The 19,863-nt window shown below is 43.7% G+C and overlaps 2 protein-coding genes across 3 annotated transcripts; one reads left to right on the top strand and one right to left on the bottom strand.

Moving 5' to 3' along the window:
* Positions 1-730: 730 nt before the first annotated feature.
* zgpat (zinc finger, CCCH-type with G patch domain) lies at positions 731-10,936 on the top strand. 2 transcript variants are annotated; one of them, XM_017477704.3, is made up of 7 exons: positions 731-1,021; positions 1,348-1,931; positions 4,971-5,104; positions 8,247-8,411; positions 8,565-8,690; positions 9,968-10,367; positions 10,492-10,936. In XM_017477704.3, exons 2-7 carry the CDS (start codon positions 1,357-1,359, stop codon positions 10,628-10,630), a joined length of 1,539 nt encoding a protein of 512 aa, XP_017333193.1. In that variant the 5' UTR covers positions 731-1,021; positions 1,348-1,356; the 3' UTR covers positions 10,631-10,936. The 2 variants fall into 2 exon arrangements, with proteins under 2 accessions (XP_017333193.1, XP_017333192.1); XM_017477703.3 differs by having other exon boundaries at positions 734-984.
* Positions 10,937-11,690: 754 nt separating this feature from the next.
* Positions 11,691-18,194, bottom strand: chrna4b (cholinergic receptor, nicotinic, alpha 4b). Its single transcript, XM_017477686.3, has 6 exons — positions 17,809-18,194; positions 16,767-16,918; positions 16,496-16,540; positions 16,246-16,355; positions 12,917-14,267; positions 11,691-12,545 (listed from the first exon to the last, which is right to left on the bottom strand). Exons 1-6 carry the CDS (start codon positions 17,864-17,866, stop codon positions 12,420-12,422), a joined length of 1,842 nt encoding a protein of 613 aa, XP_017333175.1. The 5' UTR covers positions 17,867-18,194; the 3' UTR covers positions 11,691-12,419.
* Between the last annotated feature and the right edge of the window lie 1,669 nt (positions 18,195-19,863).

The following is a 19,863-nucleotide window of genomic DNA, read 5'->3' as shown; positions in this document are numbered from 1 at the left end:
ATAACCTAGGGGTTTTCAAAAAATACAAAATTCATAAACCAAAGATTCTACATCTTATTCGTGATTTTTGTGTTCTAACCCTGCTGAAAAAAAACCCCAATAGAAACCCTCATAGAATCTGTAATGGTTAAAATGGTCCCTGTGGGTCTTTACTGGTTATTTGTTGTCTTCTATTGGTGGCATGTTGTCTAGTGGATACCATTAAGAACCTGTGACAGAAATGGTAATTGTTTTAATGGTTAGCTGATGGTTTAAATTATATATATATATATATATATATATATATATATATATATATATATATATATATATATATATATATATATATATATATATATATATATATATATATAACGTTGTAAACCTGGGTATGGACATTCATTACCCAGACTCTGCTTTTCTTACCTTTATTCCAACAAACCCCACCTCTTTTCTACCATTGGCCATTCAATAGTCCATCTTAACCAATCCTAAGGCTAGAGGCGGGTTTCAATGAGTCAGTGAATCAGATCGTTGGCTCGGCTCACCAATAAGATTCGATTCCTTCGGCTCCCAAACGACTCGTTGTCGTTTTTGTTTTTTTTGTCTAACCTGGACAGCTTGCTATCTTTTGAAAAGTAACTCTTCTTCTTTACCTAACTACGGCTGAAATAGTTTCAGGAAATCTTCACCTACCTTCTAATAAATACAGAAATCATCCCTGAATTAACGTTTGCTCTGTCTGCGCATCACTTATGCGAGTCGGCTCTGAACGTTCACCTAAAAGAGTCGACTCTCCCCCTACTCTCCATAGAGGTGCTAGCATGGAATGGCGGATTTGAGCAGTTGAAAGTAAAAAGGCACCAAAACAGACAATACTCGCATGGAATAAATCACTTTAACTACTCCGTGTAAGACTGTACACATGCTCCGTCATGCCGAGATGATTCAGAATGCTTTTATTTGAATGAAGACCGGTTAAGAGACCTGTGGGTTTGTTAGCAGGTAAATAGCCATATGCTACCGAGCCCATTCGGTTTAGGTAAATGTTTTGTTATTAGCTAGCTAGCTAGCTAGCATACGTTCACTACTTTGATATGATTTCAGTTGCTTACACCTTATCATATAACCATACGGGCTGTGTCTGTAGTAATGGAAATATTAAAGCTCTAAGACATTTTCGAATTGGTAAAACTAGACAGAAATCTTTAACCCAAGCCATATTTTCCACTCATTCAAGCCATAAAGCTGTAGATGAATCCCTCTTTCTAGAGAGTTAGCTTTTTTTTTTTTTTAAATACTGAGAAGGCACTACTTTATCCATCATTCCTATATTTCTGTAGATTTCACATGCCTTGTGTGTTCCAGCTCCCCATCATGGATGAAAGCAGCCTGGAGCAGGCCATTGAGACCTACACCGCTCAGCTTCAGCAGGTGGAGGCTGCTCTGACCTGTGGACTCGGCTCTTCTGATCAGGAAGACCTGCTCAAGCTCAAAGAGGATCTGGTCCAGCTCATCGAGCTCACCGAGTCCAGCCTGGTGTCTGTCAAGAAGAGCCAACTGTTGGCGTCACTCGAGGACGCCACGACGCAAGAGAATGCACCAGCCGAAACCACCCAGGAAAGACCCAAGGACGTCAGCTTGGACGATGAGTTTACCGCCTTCTATTCGGAGCTGTCCGAGGGTGCGAGCGAGGAAGCGCATGGCCCTAAACCAGATGGCGATGAAAATGAGAACGATGAGGAAGAAGATATAAGTGGCACTAAAGTCCGGGCGCCTTACTACACCTCTTGGGGGACGCTCGAGTACCATAACGCGATGGTGGTGTGTTCTGAGGAACCAGATGGCGAAGAGGCTCGAGTCAGAGTGTTCTACGTCCATCCTACACACAAATCCATGAAGCCCTGTGAATTCTTTCTGGAAGGCAAGTGCCGCTTCATGGACAGCTGCAGGTATCCGAGCGTGTTTGAGTGTTTCCGACGTGTCTGTGTTTTAATTGTTGATCTAATGTTTTGGACTCTTAATAGGAAGGAAGTGATGGAACTGGTTCTGTTTTATCTGGTTTGAGAACCATATGAAGGACAGGAAGGGAAGTAGAACAGAGCAAGGCGTAAAAGAAGAGGGAGAAAGAGTGAGTTAAGCATTTGGAAAGCAGGGGGAAAAGGAAGAGAGAGTGTGAAAGAGGCAAAGACGAACGGTATACAGTAGCCAGGCACTACAGTGTGCACCTGTACTATGTGAGAGCGTAAAGCGGTGCTGCTGATTGGTCAGCTCTAAAGCTTCTTGTGACCATACACTCCAGGTTTGTATTTCAGATAAGACGCTAGCATACTAAGTAGCATTTTAAAATATACCTTTTATGCGTAAAAGGCATCTTAGGGGCGTGTATACTTTTGACATACTATTTAGTCCTTTCATGATAATTATGTTCTCGACGTACGGTATACGGACGTGACCTCGAACGTTTTTGTTGACCTCGATATCGCCCATCGAGTTCACACCCGCGTTTGTTTACATAGGAGCGAATGTCAGCGAACGCGTAGTGAGCACTAGCACCGATTTTAATTAAAACATACTGTTGAGAAAAAAAAAACGACACCCAAGATATTAACAATGCGCTAACGGTGTTTTCGAGGAAGAAAAATCTAGAAAGAACAGTCAGTGTTTGAAATAATCCAGTCGAAGTCGGTAATGTCGGGGTTTGAGCCGCTTGAGCCGGGTGAGCTAAAGATGAACGGTGAATGAACAGCGGTAAACTGAAGCGCTTTACTAGCGGGTTAATTAACTCACCCGAACGCATCCTATACACACGTATGAGATTAATCAGACGTTTACACATCGACATAAACCTCATATTACATCGTTGTGAATACACTCTTAATGTGACAACGCATTAAAACACGGACACTGAGTACGTTTACACGGACAGCGGTGATCTAATTATTGACCTTATTCTGAATAAGACAATATTCTGATTAAGGTGTTTACATGAGTCGCTTTTAGAATATTCTTTTCATGCTCATGTTTTACGTGTTGTAGAACATAGATGGGTTAACGTCACACGTCATTACGTCCCCGCGCCACGCCGTCTGACGTCCCTCCAGAATTTCACGTATCGACATACAGTTGGTCTTCGTTATGGAACCGTATACAGTTTCGTGTGTTTCATTTTTAATTTTACGAAAGCTTCAAGTGCGGTTAATTATTTGTCGTGCTGTACGTGCAAACAGACGACTGCTTGAAGCCGTGGGCTGCGTCCCAAACCGCGTACGTACCATCTATATAGTAGCCGAGATACATGTATTTCGTAAGTAAATACGCGGTTTGGGACGCAGCCGTGCTCTCTTGTTTGCCGTTAAATGTTTGAGCGCTGCCGTGTGTGTACGTGTCCTGTCACACAACGCGGTGGAAACTCCCACACGACGTTAACAGTGTGATTAAGGTGTGTACATGTCTGTAACGCGACTAAAACAGGAAAACTCCACACGTCTTAATACGATCTGTGTTTACTTCGAGTGTGACTTTAATCGGATTAAGGTCATCGATAATCGCTGTTTACATGCTAGTCTCTTAATCAGAGTATCGTCTTAATCGGGTTCATATCGTAATATCGTTGTCCATGTAAGCGCACTGATTGACAGACACGTGGTGGTTTATGAAGTCGGATCCTGTTCCCATAGCTCAGGGTTTACGGCGTAAAATGGTGGCGAGATTTTCATGCCTAAGGTACACGGTTCGTTTGGTTTTGGCGAACAGGTCTGGTTGAAATCCTCCCACGTCCACAAACCAGATACTAAAACAAGGTCAAGTCCGTCAGTGGCCGACTTTAGAGCAACTTGTACTAAATACTTTAATAAAACCGAAAAAGGATTCCTTATAAGCTTTTTTTGTTTGTTTGTTTTGTCCCCCCCCCTAACATTATCAATTTTGTAACTGTTGTCGCTTGGATATTTTTGATTGACTGACTGTTCTGAGCCCAAGAGTGACTTTGAGGTATTTAAAAGTCATTCTTGATAATTAAGGCGTCTGCCAAATGCCATAGATGTAAAAACTAGAGATGCACCGATTATTCAGAGCGATATCGGCCGATACGATAACTGAAACCGATAGTTCTGCCTTTTATACCTTATTTTAAATGAATAATATTTAATTCCACAATTCTGAAAGAAATGCACATAAAAACTTTATTCTCTCCATTTCAGCAAGTTGTTTGACAGTAACTGTCTCATAAACGTTAACACATGACTGTAATGAACATGAACACATGAACTCAGTTCTGAAGATTAAAGTAAGATTATGAACTTATTGAATGTTATTAATTCATATTAACACTGACTGAAGTGTAAAATCCTCCCGTTAGTCTCACATTCACTCTCCACACACAGAAGCGTTTCTACTTCATCACTGACATCAAACTGGTCATATATAACATCAACTTTTTATATATTAATACTAACTGGATATGAAATATACTACTCGATAAATATATTTTTCTGTACAATATAAACTTTTTTGTCAACTTGTCTTCATTTAAATCTTTCAGCGGTGTACTGGAGCTTTAATTCAGCTCGAGCAGCGCGGGGGGAGGGGGGGGGGGGGGGTAATTTCGACTCGACGCTGAAACTCCCGCTTCACTGCTGCAGCGTCCGGCGCAAAATTTGATCAGTGCAGAGATTACAGAGATCACACACCGCAGTTTTATCCTCATTCCACACGAGAGACATCATCTTCACACAGCACGAATACGATGTGTTTTCCCGCCCTCTTTTGATTGACAGGATATAATCGGCCCTGACCGTCGGATGTTTTTAAACTCTCGGCCGATGGCCCGTAGCCTGAAAAATAACACCGGTGCATCTCTAGTGAAAAAACCCCAGCGACGTTGTTGTATCTAATCCACTCGGATCAGTGCCACACCCACTTCCCTGTTATTGTCACTGCTGTGCTGAGCAATCACCACAAAGCGATGGTGTGTGTTCGTCTTCATTCAGGTTCTCTCATGGGGAGGTGGTGCTTGTGTCAGAGCTGAGGGACTTTCTCGAAGCAGATCTTACAAACATGCAGCAGGGGTCCTCCTGTTTAGCCAAGCATGAGGATGGCATCTGGTATCCTGCCAAAATCACAGGTACAACTCCTCATTCATCTTGTCAGAATTTTTCAACTGTTTCAAAGGGTCGTACCATCCAAAAATAGAACCATCAACGCTTCTTTTTTTTTTTTTTTTTTTTTTTTTGCGCAAACATGAATACTCGCTTTTATAGAGTGGTTTATGGGAAAGTTCTATTTCACCCCGTTTAACCACCAGGGCTGATGTGAAACATCTGGGTATCTCTTTGTGCCTTCCAGCGAAGTCATGTAGTGATGTTTGATGTAGTGGTTACGATAAATACCACTGCCATACAGTCATCTTTCTTCTTGTTTGTACTTATGTTGGATGACATGTTCTTGCGCTATCCGCTCAGCAGGTTGTGACCGCAGACGGATCTACATTGCTGTGGGGTCAAGCTCGCTCTCCCACAGCAGTTTGGTTTCTTCCACGTCAGGTTTACATCCAAAAGAAACACTTTAATGTGCTCATCATTTAAACTGCCGCATTACCTCCCCCCCACCCACAGTGTCACAAACAACTCATTAAATGATCCGTTTTAAGTGATTCATTCTAAACTCCTCCTTTCGGAGAGCATACTCTGCTCTGATTGGTCAGATGTCCCGGTCTGTTGCGATCGGTCTAGCGCTGTCAGCGAACAGCCGATGAAGACCAGAGGCGGGGCTTTGTATTACAAACCTACGTAGGTTAGTACAGGAAGTAAAGTCTGGAATCATTAACGACTCGTTTCAGCTGTTCAGAATCGATTCCTTCTTTCGGGAGTCGATAACACTTTGTCGTGCGCTTTGATTCATGAAACTTTGCAGACTTTTTACATTCACAAACAGCTCGATAACGCACTACGTGAAAGGGAATGTCTGAAAAAGCGTAATAGGTGCACTTTAAATACACCGTAACCTCCTGAATTGATGCTGTTTTATGGTACATGCACGTGGTGCACGTGTCACTCTTGACTCTCTTGAAGCTTGGGAGGAGTTATTTTTCGCCTTATAACTGTGCAGTTAGGTGTGGAACTAAGTTATTGGGTTATATTCGCGCTACCTAATATTTCCGTGAGTGTTTTTGATAAGAACCTCCGCATTAACAAGTCCACCTCGGCCAGCACTTTCCACCTTGGTCAACACGCAATTTCAGATTCTGAGTAAACACGGCAGCCCAGGATGTAGACTTTTGAGGTCCTGACGTAAATATTGAGTCGGCTTTGGCCAACATTTCTAACCTTTTACTAGTATTGACTAAACAAACATGGTTGCTATAGAAGCAAAAGTGAGCGTGACATAAGTGATTTTTTCACCTGCTGTAGGAAAACCCAGAGAGACGGGCAGAGCGGAGAGCCGGCCGCTGTATGAAGAGCTTTTTAATCAGTATAGATATTTGTTCATCAGATAAATATTACGTCCGAGTGGCGGGCTGGATGGGGTTGACTTTAAAATGAAATCAGGAGCCAATGTAAGCAAAGGTACAAATGGTGGTAAAAGCACTGTGGGATCCTGTGAAGTTAGCTGGTTCTATTCCTAAAATTATAGAAAAGTATTTTAAACCACAGTGACCCTGACCCTGACCCTGTGGCCAGCGCCATGGCTCTTCACCTGTAGTGAAGATGAGGACTTGCCATTTAATAGTTCTTGATATATAATAGTTTGCCATTACCATTGCCATTTAATAGTTCTTGGCCACAGCACCATGGACCGCATGATGCCATGGGGTTTATTCCTGTCCCCTAGAAGCCCAGTGTGGGGCATAGCCTTTGGGCTGGAGTCTCTCAATGACCCTCATTACGAGCCTGGATATATGCAGGATGCGATGCCGAACTGAGGGGGTTGACTGAACTAGCTTTTCAATTATAACGAGTCTTTATCGATCATATATGTACAGTGAAATTGTTTTCTTCGCATACCCGAGCATGTCAGAAAGTTGGGGTCAGAGCGCAGGGTCAGCCATGATACAGCGCCCCCTGGAGCAGAGAGGGTTAAAGGCCCAACAGTGGCAGCTTGGCAGCGCTGGGGCTTGAACCCCCGACCTTCCGATCAGTAACCCGCCAAACCACCACTTTTTTGATTTGTGCTGAAGAAACCCCAAAAGGGAAAAGACAAAGAAACCGGGTGAAAGAATGGGTTAGCACAAGCGGGCAGCAGGGATCGTGTTAAAAAGCTGTACAGCTTCTCCACTTGATGCGTCCTCCCGGTGACCTCACCCAGGCCTTACGCTCTCGTCACTGCGGTCACTGCCAGCGACGACACTTTTCACACCACAGGAAGTGGAGTCGCACGACAGCTCCAGATAACTTCCTGGCGTCGGCGATGCTTCACGGAGTAGTTCCCACATAACGATCGACTGCTGATTGGCGAGCGCCGATTGCAACTTTCAGATCTGACTTAATATCGTGTCGTGTGAACTAGGCTTTAGTGAACACTTAAGCGTCAAGAAAAGAGCTGGCAAGGTGCTTCTTCTGTTTGGACCATGTGGTTGAATACAGTGATTCTGCCCAAGTTCATATCACCCAGCCCCTACTATGACGTACCACACCACGAGGAACGTCGCCGAGGCGTGCCGCTCCATACGCTGCCACCGCCTGGACGTCACCATGCACTCGAGTCCCGTTTCTCGTGTTATTCTGGTGTTTCAGGAAGTGGTGAAATAGGATGCTAGTTGCAAATGTTCTCTACCGACCAGGGTTCTGCCACCGACTTCTCCTGATGTCCTCATTGCGGTGATGGACGTCAGTTTCGAAGACGTACGACAGCTTTGCGGTCAGGATATCTCCTTAGCCCATGTTTTCGTGGTAGTATTTAGACGAGTATGATGTCTTAGCTCTTCACCTCGACTTCTGAGAGCCTCGGATGCGCAGTAATGTATTGCAGAACACTGTTTAACACGAGAAATAAAATATTAAGCGCTCGTTTCATGCCGGAGTCGTTTTTGTTTTTCCTTTGTGGAAGTATTCTTGTGTAGTCTGTTCAAAACTGTCCCAAAGGTAATTCGCAGTTGTTAGTCTCTCTAATAAGTGGAATGTGGCCTCGGTCACGAGTCATCTCTAAGATTCCTCGAAAGAATACATACATCATGATTATAGGCAGATTCTAATTCGTACACATTTAAATTTAAGTGAGACCAGAATCCTAAGCACGTTCTATTTCTGATGGCCTTTTCCTGTTCCCAGAAATCGACGGAGGCTTCTACACCGTGAAGTTCGACTCGTCGCTGCTGAAGGAAGCCGTCCTGGAGGCCGATTGCCTCATTCCTCCTTTGCGGCAGGACGAGATCTCCTCTTCCTCTTCGGATTCGGAGGACGATCTCGAACAGTGCGACGGAGGCTACGCCAAAGGTTTGACGTTCAAAAGTTTTTCCCCCCTCATCGAATCCGTGCCGTAATCCCTCAGATCGCGTTTAGGTTCATCCCTTTAGCGCACCTTTTGCCTTGTAGCGGCTTGCGATTTAACGTGGATGAAAACGCAGCTGGTTTTTACTCTCTCTACAGTTTTCGGTTCCGGTAAAGAGGAAGGAACGGTCACGGCAAACAGCGGGGAGTTCTGCGGCTGGGAGGCTCACACGCGTGGAATCGGGTCCAAGCTCATGCTGAAGATGGGCTACGAGTTAGGAAAAGGTATTGTGTGGCATCAGAACCGAAATGATGTATCTTATTATCGTTAACGTTTGACAGTATGGCGTAGGAGGTTACATCAGGTGGTTATGTAATGATGTTCTATCTAGCGTGTCGCTGATGTACACTGTACTGGAATAGTTTTACAATTCATGTTCTGCTATACACTCATTTGTAATAGGCTTGTAATTCAGGGGAAGCGAGTGAAAGCTAATCGGAACGCTTTAACGGGAATACCCCAGCCTCCGCCGGACCTGTAGCACATGAGGTTCAATTTCCAGACACGATTTTTGACCCCTTTCCCCTCTATGGAAAGACTATGGGATAACGGGTATTTATCGATTTAAATGTTTCTGGAAATATTTATTGAAGCAAGACTAAAGGCAGTTGAAGGGGTAGTGAGTAAATATTTATGTGAAACACACACTTTTTTTCCCCCCATTGGTTCAGGGAAATGTGTTGAATTCTCGTCTAGTGTAATCTCGCCTGCGGTACAGACGCGGTAGATGGATAATAGGTTTTTTAAAAAAAAACCCTGGAGTTTTTCTTTAACTAGTTTGCTTCAGCAAATTTCCCAGCAGTTTATTTAACATTTAATGCTTTTAATCCTCTCCGAGGTCACGATATACCGAGAAGTGCTATTGCATTAAGCACTAATTAAGCAATATCACACCAGCAAGATATTGTGATATCGCTTCTACGAACAAGAAATTAATACGGAGTAAAGTGACGTTACGGACACAATACGGCCACGAAAGGTTGCGTTTATTTATTTATTTTTGCTCCGTCAGCGTAAATAGATCCCGAGGAAGCCGCGCTCACTTTATAGCGCAGGTTGATTTGTGCGTTGTCGTTAAAGGGGATTCCGGTGCATTTGGCATCCCTTCTTCCGTTTCCTTTTCATCTGACGAACTTTTCATATTTTAAACCGGAAGTTATACTACCGGAAAAGTATCGTTTAGCACGTTCGCTGAAGGCGCCGCTAATCCTGCTGTCTTAAAGGTTTTCGAACTGTGAAGTGGAGTTTTACGTGGAGAGCACAGACTGGCGGAGTGATGCACGCAGTGAAACCTCACAGTGCGGTTACAGGAAATATGAGCACTCTTGGAACGCCGCTCGACCAATCAAATTAGTGGACCGGGACTGACTGTTATGCGATCATGATCATTCCAGTCGTAGTCATGGCGGGATTTTATTTAGGTCTGAGGTCGTATGAGGTCTGACTCTTGATTTTTCTCAGCGTCAGTGTTTGTCGAGCTGACATTCCGGCGTTTGTGCAGGTTTGGGGAAAACGCTTTCGGGTCGCGTGGAGCCCGTGCAGGCCGTGGTGCTCCCGAAAGGCCGCTCGCTGGACCAGTGCGCCGAGTTTACGCAGCGCAAGACTCGGGCGGCCGTCGCCAAAAACAGTCCCGCCTTGAGCAAAAGGAAAAGGAAGAGGAAGCGGACTTCCGCGTCGACGCGGCGTGACGTGTTTGACTTTCTGAACTCTAAACTGGGAGACGACTCCGCTCGGTCCGCTTCGGCTCCTTCCTGTTCCGTCAGCGGTGCGGAGGTGTACCAGGCTGGAAAGAGCACCAAGCGCTCGCTTAACGTTCAACTCTTCCAGACCTCCGAGAGGATGAGCCAGGTGGAGAGAGAAATCCGGCGGCTCACTGACTCTCTGAGCAGGAGAAATGGAAGGTAAGCAGAGCTGTCAATCCCTGCGCTCCAAACCCCCCTCCCTCTTATTTTGTTTTTCCTCTCATGAAGTGTTTTTTTTTTCTTCTCCTTCTCTCTGTTCTTTCTCTCACTTTTTTTCGCCTAGGGATGCTGCAGTTATTAGTCATGTGGAAGAGAAGCTCTCGGCATCTCGTAAGCTCCTGCAGCAGCTGAAGGCTCAGGAGCAGTCTATCCAGAGAGCTCAGAAGAAAGCAGATACGCATAAGAAAATGACCGAGTTTTGACACGTTCCTATCTCCTTTTTTTTGTACCGATGTGAATAGAGCTCGTGTTTAAGTCGAAAACAGTGCTTCGTTTGGAAATTTAACAGAACGACCTCTTGTGACATTTTACAAAACTATCGAAATGACCGTTCGTTTAATTTCTTCTTTACTTTAAACAGAAAAAACAGTGTCCTTACGTCGCACCTTTACTTTGAGAATATTTCCATATCGTCCGTGTATCCTTTTCACCGCTCGTGAAATCGGTACGAGGAAAGACGGTAGGTGAAATCACTGGCGATGTTTTTAATAAACATTTTTGAACCTGTGTCCCGTTCACGCCCCTCTGTTTACTCATCCTGCTATTCGATTAGCATGTTAATTATCTACAGCAGGATTAACCCGAATACACAATCTTAGCAAATACGGAGAATAAATATATTCTCTATTTTGGGTAAAATGATCCAGAATCCTCCTCTGCTGACGTGCAGATCTAGACTGGGCACTATGATCAATTAAAAATGTGGATTGTAATGGGATTTAACGTCCTCTTGGAAGGAAATATCTGCCTTGTTAGAGGAACGATACAGGATCTACCAGATGAATAAATACGCAGTATTATAGTCAACTCCAGAGCTTCTGGGAGTTTTAAGCTAAGATATGGTAATGTCGGTTTTAATACCTATATTTTATTAACACCATCCCCACGATTGATATTTAGTGCGGTGTCCGCTGGAGAGAATAACACCACTTCTCAACCTGTCATGATGTTTAACAGTGTTGGAGACACTTGAGTACTGGTCTTGGTCCGCTCCTTACGTGCAGGATGTAGCTACCAGTCCCTTGCTTTGGCTGGAGACCATCTCAGTTTATATATTTGAGTAAGTATCGGAGAGTTCTCACGGAAAGACATTCCTGTTGACATTCAAGAAATTCAAGCCTTTGTTGTTTTTGATTGAAAATGTAACCATCTTCTTGAAATATATATATATCTAGGGCAAGGCATTAACATTTGACCGAGGCCCGCCTTTTGCAAGATGTCTTTAAAACACATTAAAAATACAGACTTCTGATTATATCCCCCTTTTTTATTATTAATAATTACATCTTACATCTTTACAGTACATTAGGAATTGATTATGTGTGGTTGTGTGAGAGTGAGAATTTATTTTTCACACCAAATTGTTGCGGTTCCCTGGGCGCCCCCTGGCGGCCCCCTAGGGGGCTGCGTCCCCCACTTTGAAAACCACTGCCCTAGGGGATCATGGCTGCCCAGTGAATTCAGTCTATTGAATCATTTATTTACATTTCCCTGGGGGGGGAAACCCCACAATAACAGTACAAATATGGCACAGGAATATCTATATTAATCTTTAATAAATGTAAATACAAAGTTGCCTATGTACTGTCAATATGTTAAACTTAATTTGTACTCCATGGATTAAGTACAGTTTTGTAGCAGAAGCTTTAATACATAACAAATGGCATGAAGGCATGTGGTTAGAACTGGCACAGATTTAAAGCACGGATTTGATCGGGATAATACACAACCGAAGGAACATTTCAGAAGATTTTTTTTTTTTTTTTTTTTTTTACGACAGAAAGTGGCTGTCGTTGAAAAGACGGGAATAAAGCGTTTTATGCCTTGAAAGCATATCAAGCTGACCTTGAACAAATGCTTCGTGGTTACATTAGCCACTCCGGACGTTCTCAAATGTGATATAGTGATACTGCAGGTGTACAGTCAAACACGGTGGATCTGGACGAGGACGCTGGCGGGTTTCCTGTCCGATGCTGAGCTCCATATCGGATTCTAGATCATTCCAGCCAACCAAGGCGGTAGAAACAGTCCTGCTGTACCCAAAATGCACACCAGCACGAACATCCAGAGAAATATTCTATCAATCACCATGGCAACGTACTTCCAGTCTTCTCTTACCTGGTAGGAAGAAAGAAAATGATCATGTTTATATCTCACACCATATCTCCAAGTCTTCTCATTTTTAACGGATGGCTGATTTCGGTGTACGAGGGTAGTGTTATACCTCGGACTTTTTATTTCTATGACGAATCCGGCTCAAAAGTGGCCCAAAGAAACTAAAACCTGGTTGGTATGTGACTCTTATGTCTCACCATTGCCTGGTGTACCAAGCTAAACATGCAAAATGAAATGGTAAAAATGGCGATGTAGCAGAACTGATCTTCCTAAGTGAAGAAGAAGGTACTACCTGGCAAATGGTACACTCAGTCTGACATGCTTTTGGTGCTGCTTCTGTATTCAGGAGGTGAAGTTAGAGCGCTGAAACCTACCGAAAAGTCTGAATCCTCAGCTCTGAGATGGTCGGCGATGTACTGGACTCCCTCGAGGGCGCGCAGGAGTGACTGCGACACTGGGAAGTCGGTTTCATCCAACTGTGGTTCTTTACTGCAGTTGGGGCTTGAGATCTGAGTGCTCCGGACCTTGTGTCTTACACACGCACCTGTACTCTCACCTCTATCTGCAGTGAAGAATGTCTGTATACTCGTCTCCTCATGCTTATGACAGTGCCAGAGAGTTTCCGTCTCGCGCGTACCCTCTGCGCTATCCACGAATACACTCTCAGCGCTGTGGCACTGAAATTCACAAACCTCACTGAGAGCTAACGTTTGAAGCAGAGGCCCGAGGGGTGCGTCTGGAGACGGGGAAGGGCTCGAGGCAGACGAAGGGTTCACTTGAGCGCATGTGAGGTTCCTCTGTGTGGGCTCCTCTTGAAGGATGGAGTACTGGCTGCTGGGGGAGCTGCAGAAAAGAGGAGATTTGGATGCTGCTTCTCGCTGTATTGCACATGATGAGGCAGCAGAGACCATGCCCGGATCATGGGGCATGGTGAAGGTGGGGTTACTCTGCTGGATGGACTGCAGTGCCATTGGTCTGTGCATCATTTCAATGAGCTTGCGGCAGTTCCTCTTTCCAGCAGCGGGCGGGCGTTTCATGAAAAGGTACCGCGGTACCAGGTGGAGAAAGAGCTGGCGGACCCAATGAGGCATTCGATGTGTGCGCGATGAGCGGTGGTGCACGTTCAGCACGAACACCGTGATGATGATGGAAAGCGTGACAAAGATCATGGTGAAGAGCAGGTACTCACCGATGAGTGGGATGACCAGCGAGGTGGAAGGGATGATTTCTGTGATGAGCAGGAGAAAGACGGTGAGTGAGAGGAGCACGGATATGCACAGCGTGATCTTCTCGGCACACTCCGAGGGCAGGTAGAACACGAGCACGGTCAAGCACGAGATCAGCAGGCATGGGATGATCAGGTTGATGGTGTAGAACAGAGGGAGCCGGCGGATGATGAAGTAGTACGTGATGTCTGGGTAGATTTCTGTGCAGCACTCGTATTTCTTGCTGTTGTACTTTCCCACAGCGTCGATGATGACCCACTCACCACTCTCCCAGTAGTCCATTTGGTCCACGTTGCTGTCCATGCTGACCAAGTCGATCTTAGCTCGGTCGTACGTCCATGACCCAAACTTCATCTTACAGTTCTGCTGATCGAAAGGGAAGAACGTGACGTCAATATTGCAGGAGCTCTTGTATATGGCAGGAGGCTTCCATTTGACTCGGCCGTCATGGAACACCTGGGCTTTGGTCAGGTGAGTCACGGCGAAATCTCCATCGGCGCTAGCAAATAGATAAAAGCATAAACATAAGCATAAGCATGAACTTTTTCACACTATCTGTTGTTACCCAGATGAGGACGGGTTCCCTTCTGAGTCGGGTTCCTCTCAAGGTTTCTTCCTCTTAAAACATCTTAGGGAGTTTTTCCTCGCCACCGTCGCCACTCAGTGGCTCACTCAGTCGGGATAAATTTGCACCTTTAATATCTGTATACCGTGTTGATATTTCTGTAAAGCTGCTTTGAGACAATGTCTATTGTAAAAAGCGCTATACAGATAAAATTGAATTGAATTAAACAATCGTTTCGGGTTAGGAGCTACGATACTGTTTCGATGCGTACATTCTGGGGGGGGGGGGGGGGGGGTGAGTGATTTCTGGAACTCCTCTTAGAGGTTAGAGCTTCTTTAGAGGATCTATGTAGAAAACTACCATAGTGCTTCCAAATCAGAGAGGATTCCAAGAAGAACCATTTTTTCAAAATACCTACACCCTTTTCAAAAAATTTACAAGATGCAAAGGTATTTTCTACACTGTGTGTGTGTGTGTGCGTGCGTGTGTGTGTGTACTTGGTGCCCTGCAATGGACTGGACTCCCATCCATGGTGAATGAACCCACCTTGCACCCAGTGTTACCGGGTTCTACTACGACACTGACCAGGATTTAGCAGTCACCGAACATTCATTTGTCGACTCTTGGCAAGTGAAAATATCTTGAATGTTCATATTTTTATCAAATATTTAGTATTATGAGATTATTATAAGATTATTTCGACTTTATTCGGTTTTTAGATGATTTGGCTCGCCGTTTTCTGATTCTATTAGCAGATCATTTTGCTTCGTTCTAGAGATGAAGGGTTAAATACACAGAACGAGCCTATTTCAGGTGACCATTTCACCTGCTAAGATATCTTCTTTGTTCTTTTTTTTCTTTATTTCTCTCTTTTTTTTTTTTTTTTTACAATTCCAGATTTATTCATTTTGTCCGGCATACACACAGACATCTTCCTCTATCTAATACATTTTCTATAACTTTGGATTCATCTTATAATCTTATATTTAATTGTGTAAATAAGTACATTTCATTAATGGGTCATCACTGGGTCAGCATGGAATTACCTTCGTGGGAAATCAAGTGATACTCATGACATTTTGTTCATCTTGTACCAGCGCCAGAGTCTGAACAGGTTTTGCACCTGACGCCACCAGTTTAATTCGGATATAGGGAAATCAGCGAGTCGGAATTGTGCTGTTCCCTAGGTACTTCCTGGCTTTGAAACAGGGACCATATGGAGTTTTAATGCTTGTTTTTGCAGCACCTCATCGAGTTTATGGTCTTCAGTATCTACTTTACATTCTCGCTTGTATCTCAGTTCTGTCTAACTACTGAGTAACTTAAGAACGTTAGCAAAATTCCTCCAGCTGCCATTCTGGAGAAGGACAATGGTGAAATGTGGAGGAGCATGTTTATATTTCAGGAATGTTCCATATATATATATATATATATATATATATATATATATACAATAATCCATTCATGCATCCATCTTCTATACCGCTTATCCTTCCTTCAGGGTCACGGGGAACCTGGAGTCTATCCCAGGGAGCATCTTGCACAAGGCGGGGTACACCCTGGATTGAGTGCCAGTCACTACACTACAGACACTTTGGACACGCCAGTCAGTCTACCGTGCATGTCTTTGGACTGTTGGAGGAAACCGGAGTACCCCGAGGAAACCCCTTCAGCACGGGGAGAACATGCAAACTCCACACACACAGGACCACGGTGGGAATCGAACCCCCGACCCTGGAGGTGTGAGGCGAACGTGCTAACCGCTAATCCACCGTGCGCGCCCAAAATTCAATAATAATAATAATAATACAATTCAGTAATATGAGTATATGTAATATCGTGTACTGATGTGCTGATGTAGTAAGAGTATTGTGAATGTCAGGATTTGGCACAAGTCCACTGAAGCACCCACTTGTTGTAGAGCACAATATCAGGCCTCCAGATGAGCTCGGAGGGGATTCTGATGGAGGTGACATTCTCAAACTCCTCAGGGTTCCAGCGCAGCTTGTAATCGCTCCATTCCTGTCAGGGCACATACACTCTCGTCAATGTTCTGAATCAGCAGGCATGACAGGATAGCTGAGAGTGAGGTAACGGGAGCCCAGTTTCAATTAAAAATCTCATTAATTTTCAATTATATGCTCCAATTGATCAAAACATACCTGTTTCACCCAAACATTGGTGGTCATCATTTGATTCTTTTCATCCTGCCATAAGGAATATACTGTTTAATTTTTTTTTTAAAAATAAATAAAATGTTAATAAAAAACGGCACAATCCGGAACGAACACGTTTTCTTTTCTCTTTCACGTGGGATTCGTTCGAATGGAGGGTCATGAAGTGAGGAGATGAATGCGTACAGGTTCTTTTAAACCTGGCGTTCGAACACACCGATATGTACAGGTTTAAATTCCAGCCAGAGTTGAAACTCACTACATCGATGAGTTGTGCGATGGAAAGGCCGAAGTGGACCAGCACCACATCCGAGATGTTCTCGACAGGACGCGAGAGCTTGTTATAGCGGCGGAATAAGACCTGAAGCAGTCGCTCCTCTGCATGGCCACGAGCCGGGGCGGGTGTGCACACTGGAACGGCGAGAGAGAAACAAACAGACGTGCATATACAGTATACATACAGTACAGTCATTCCAGAGGGAAGAACGTGTCTCACTGACAGAAGCTCTACGTTTTACAGCTCCGGCATGTGCGCGTATTAAAGACCAGCGTACTAATGCGGTTTTTCTATTCCGGTTCACCAGGTTGCCGAAGAGCTCTTCAGCGTGGAATATTACTGTGTTATTACTGGGTAAGAAGATAAATAAGCTCTTCAGTCTTCACTGTCTAGTTGAGAAGTCTTGTAGCAGTGCGTAGCAATCTTTAGCAGTGAGCTGATCAGCATCTAGCTTTTTTTTTTTTTTTTTTACCAGATCACAGTAACTCCTTCCACAGTGTATATAATAACCCGTGGTTTTAATGTGTTATTTATAAAGTATTATAGGATGAGTATTGTTCATTCTACAAATGAACAACATCTGCACTCAGACATGTAGATACCAGAAAAGGAGTGTAAAAAGAATCACCCTTTTTTTTTTTTTTTTTTTTTTCTTTCTTTTCAGTCCATGATTCATTTTGTTAGTTGTTACAGCAATAAATGGAGTAATTATTCTCCACAAAGATGCTTGGATATAATGTATGGAGGGGGTGAAAAAAAACCCCTCTCCCTGTGGAAACAAAGATCCAAGCGTTCTTTAGGAAACCAAAAATCACATCACTCTAAAAAGGCTTTCTCTAGCAGCTTATATATGCATTTTAAAAGTACATTAAAAAATAAAGTCGATCATTTTCTTTACCAGTAAAGATCTCATGTTCAGTCTCAGGATAGAATTCTGCACATGTCTTGTTTTTTTTGTTTTTTTTTGGTAACCACATGCTGATTAAAGCGAGGAGAAGCGTGAGAGAAAAAAAAAGGATGTTACCATAGATGCACTGAAGGTAGAGGATCGGGATTAGCTGGACGCTCCTGGCTGGATTCATTCCCGGTTGGTCAGGTCTTGTACGTCTGGAAGGTTTTTAGAAAACATCTGAACATTATGTCTGTAAAGAGATTCAATTCAACTGGTGCGAGTATGCCTGTTCAAAACTATTGATCAGTACTGAACTGGACAAAACTTAAAGATTAAAGATAGGAAAATTAGACCAGCTTTTAAATACGGGAAGAAATCTGTGGATCCACTGAAACAACTGTAGTGATGGTTGTTCCTGTCTAGTTCCTGTACTTTCCCCTGTCACTGTCTCCTACTTTGCCCCTCCTCTCTCTCTCTCTCTCTCTCTCTCTCTCTCTCTCTCTCTCTCATGCTCTGTCAATTTCCTCTCTTTCTCCTCCCCTCATCACCTTTCCTTCCCCACCCCTCGCTCTGTCTATCTCTCTTTGCACCCCGACATTTCAATCATACATTATTGTTCTGACTAACTATGATGTGCTAGTAGTGTATGTGTGTGTGTGTGTGTGTGTGTGTATATATATGTGTGTGGGTGGATGGCTGAGAGACAAACACTGCAAAGCAACTGAGTCACTTGAGTCACATTAACTTCAGTCTCGCAAAACGATCTATAAAGACCCATGGAAGAATTTTTAAAACACACAGGGCCAGCGTGTTAAAAACACGCGTGCGCGCTTAAAAGCACAGGCTGGAGATGACCTTGGAACATTATGACCAAGCAGGTGCGTGGTCCTTTAATACGCTGCAGAGGATTATTTGAAATGTCTCTGAAAGTGATCCGAGCGTGTAGACTTGATCAGGGGCCAAGAGAGAGAGAGAGAGAGTGAGAGAGAGAGAGAGAGAGAGAGAGACAGGATGCTCTCTGCCTGCTAATTACACAGTGAATTTCTGGCGTGCCGGTGCTGTTCCACACTGAAGCTACACAGCATTGTATTTAAATGAACAGAACGAGATTAGACTGACAGACTAGATAGACTACTGGTGAGTCTAGATGGTGTTGGGAGAGAGTGATGAAAGGGTTTTCTAGCTTAACAAGCATGAATATTTACTAATAGTTTCATTTAATAAGAATGTAATAGTGACAGGAAGTCTGTGTTCGTAGAAGCATCCTCACATACCCTTTAAGCTTGGAATCCTGAAACTGAGATCAGAACGCTCATTTGGAATAACGAAAATATTTTCCTGTGCTTGTGCCAAATCTGTTCACACCTGCCTCCGCTCGTAATCGGATATCCGGGAAAAATTGATTAGCCAGCTGCCTTGAAATGTACCGCAGGTTCGTTAGAATCTAAAATCATCCGTATGAAAAACTCTTCTGTGCCATGTGAGTAAATCCTAAACGATTAGACCAAGCGACATTCATAAAGAGTTTTAAAAAAAACAAAACACCTGTGTTTTTCATGTCCATTAAGCGTCCATTTTTTCCCTGTTCTCATTGGTTCCCGTAAGATTTAGTCTTGAAGAGTTTCCCCCCACAGCGTTGTCCTTCACGCAAATGAATTCAACCTTCAATCCCAACAGCCACACTTTCATTACGCTTCGTAAGAAATGACTGGCCAGCAACAAGCTTCCTCTTCCGCCTTCCTGCCAAGTCTGGTGTCCAAGATCGATATCGCCCTGATTAAAGCTGATGTCCTGGACAGCGAATATCATTTAGTATAATGAAAGCATCTTCGATCAATATTCATATAGATCCGGCATTAATGCGTGTTATTATCAGGGGCTTCCTGATGACATTTTCGTTTCGTCTGCCCTTTATCATGTGACATATTTTATTAAGTTCAGATTATAAAACTTGCAGAGCTGTACTGTCATGCTTGCATTAGGAATGTTATTATGGGATGCCATTCATTTAGCGAACTCACTGTCTGTTCTTGCTGCGTAATCTGGCAGGATGTGCGTGAAGGGTTTCAGTCATCAGCATCTGAGTTTCTTAAATCAGGGTACATGTACACCTAGGGGCACTCGGAGGTAATAGAAATCCTACTTAATAGAAAAGGAAAATCGTGACCCATTTTCTTCCCAGTTTGA

The sequence above is a fragment of the Ictalurus punctatus genome, chromosome 10 (genome assembly GCF_001660625.3).
Source record: "Ictalurus punctatus breed USDA103 chromosome 10, Coco_2.0, whole genome shotgun sequence".
Lineage (NCBI taxonomy): Eukaryota > Metazoa > Chordata > Actinopteri > Siluriformes > Ictaluridae > Ictalurus > Ictalurus punctatus.
Note: the sequence above shows the minus strand (reverse complement) of the source record. Positions and strands in the feature narration are given on the sequence as shown.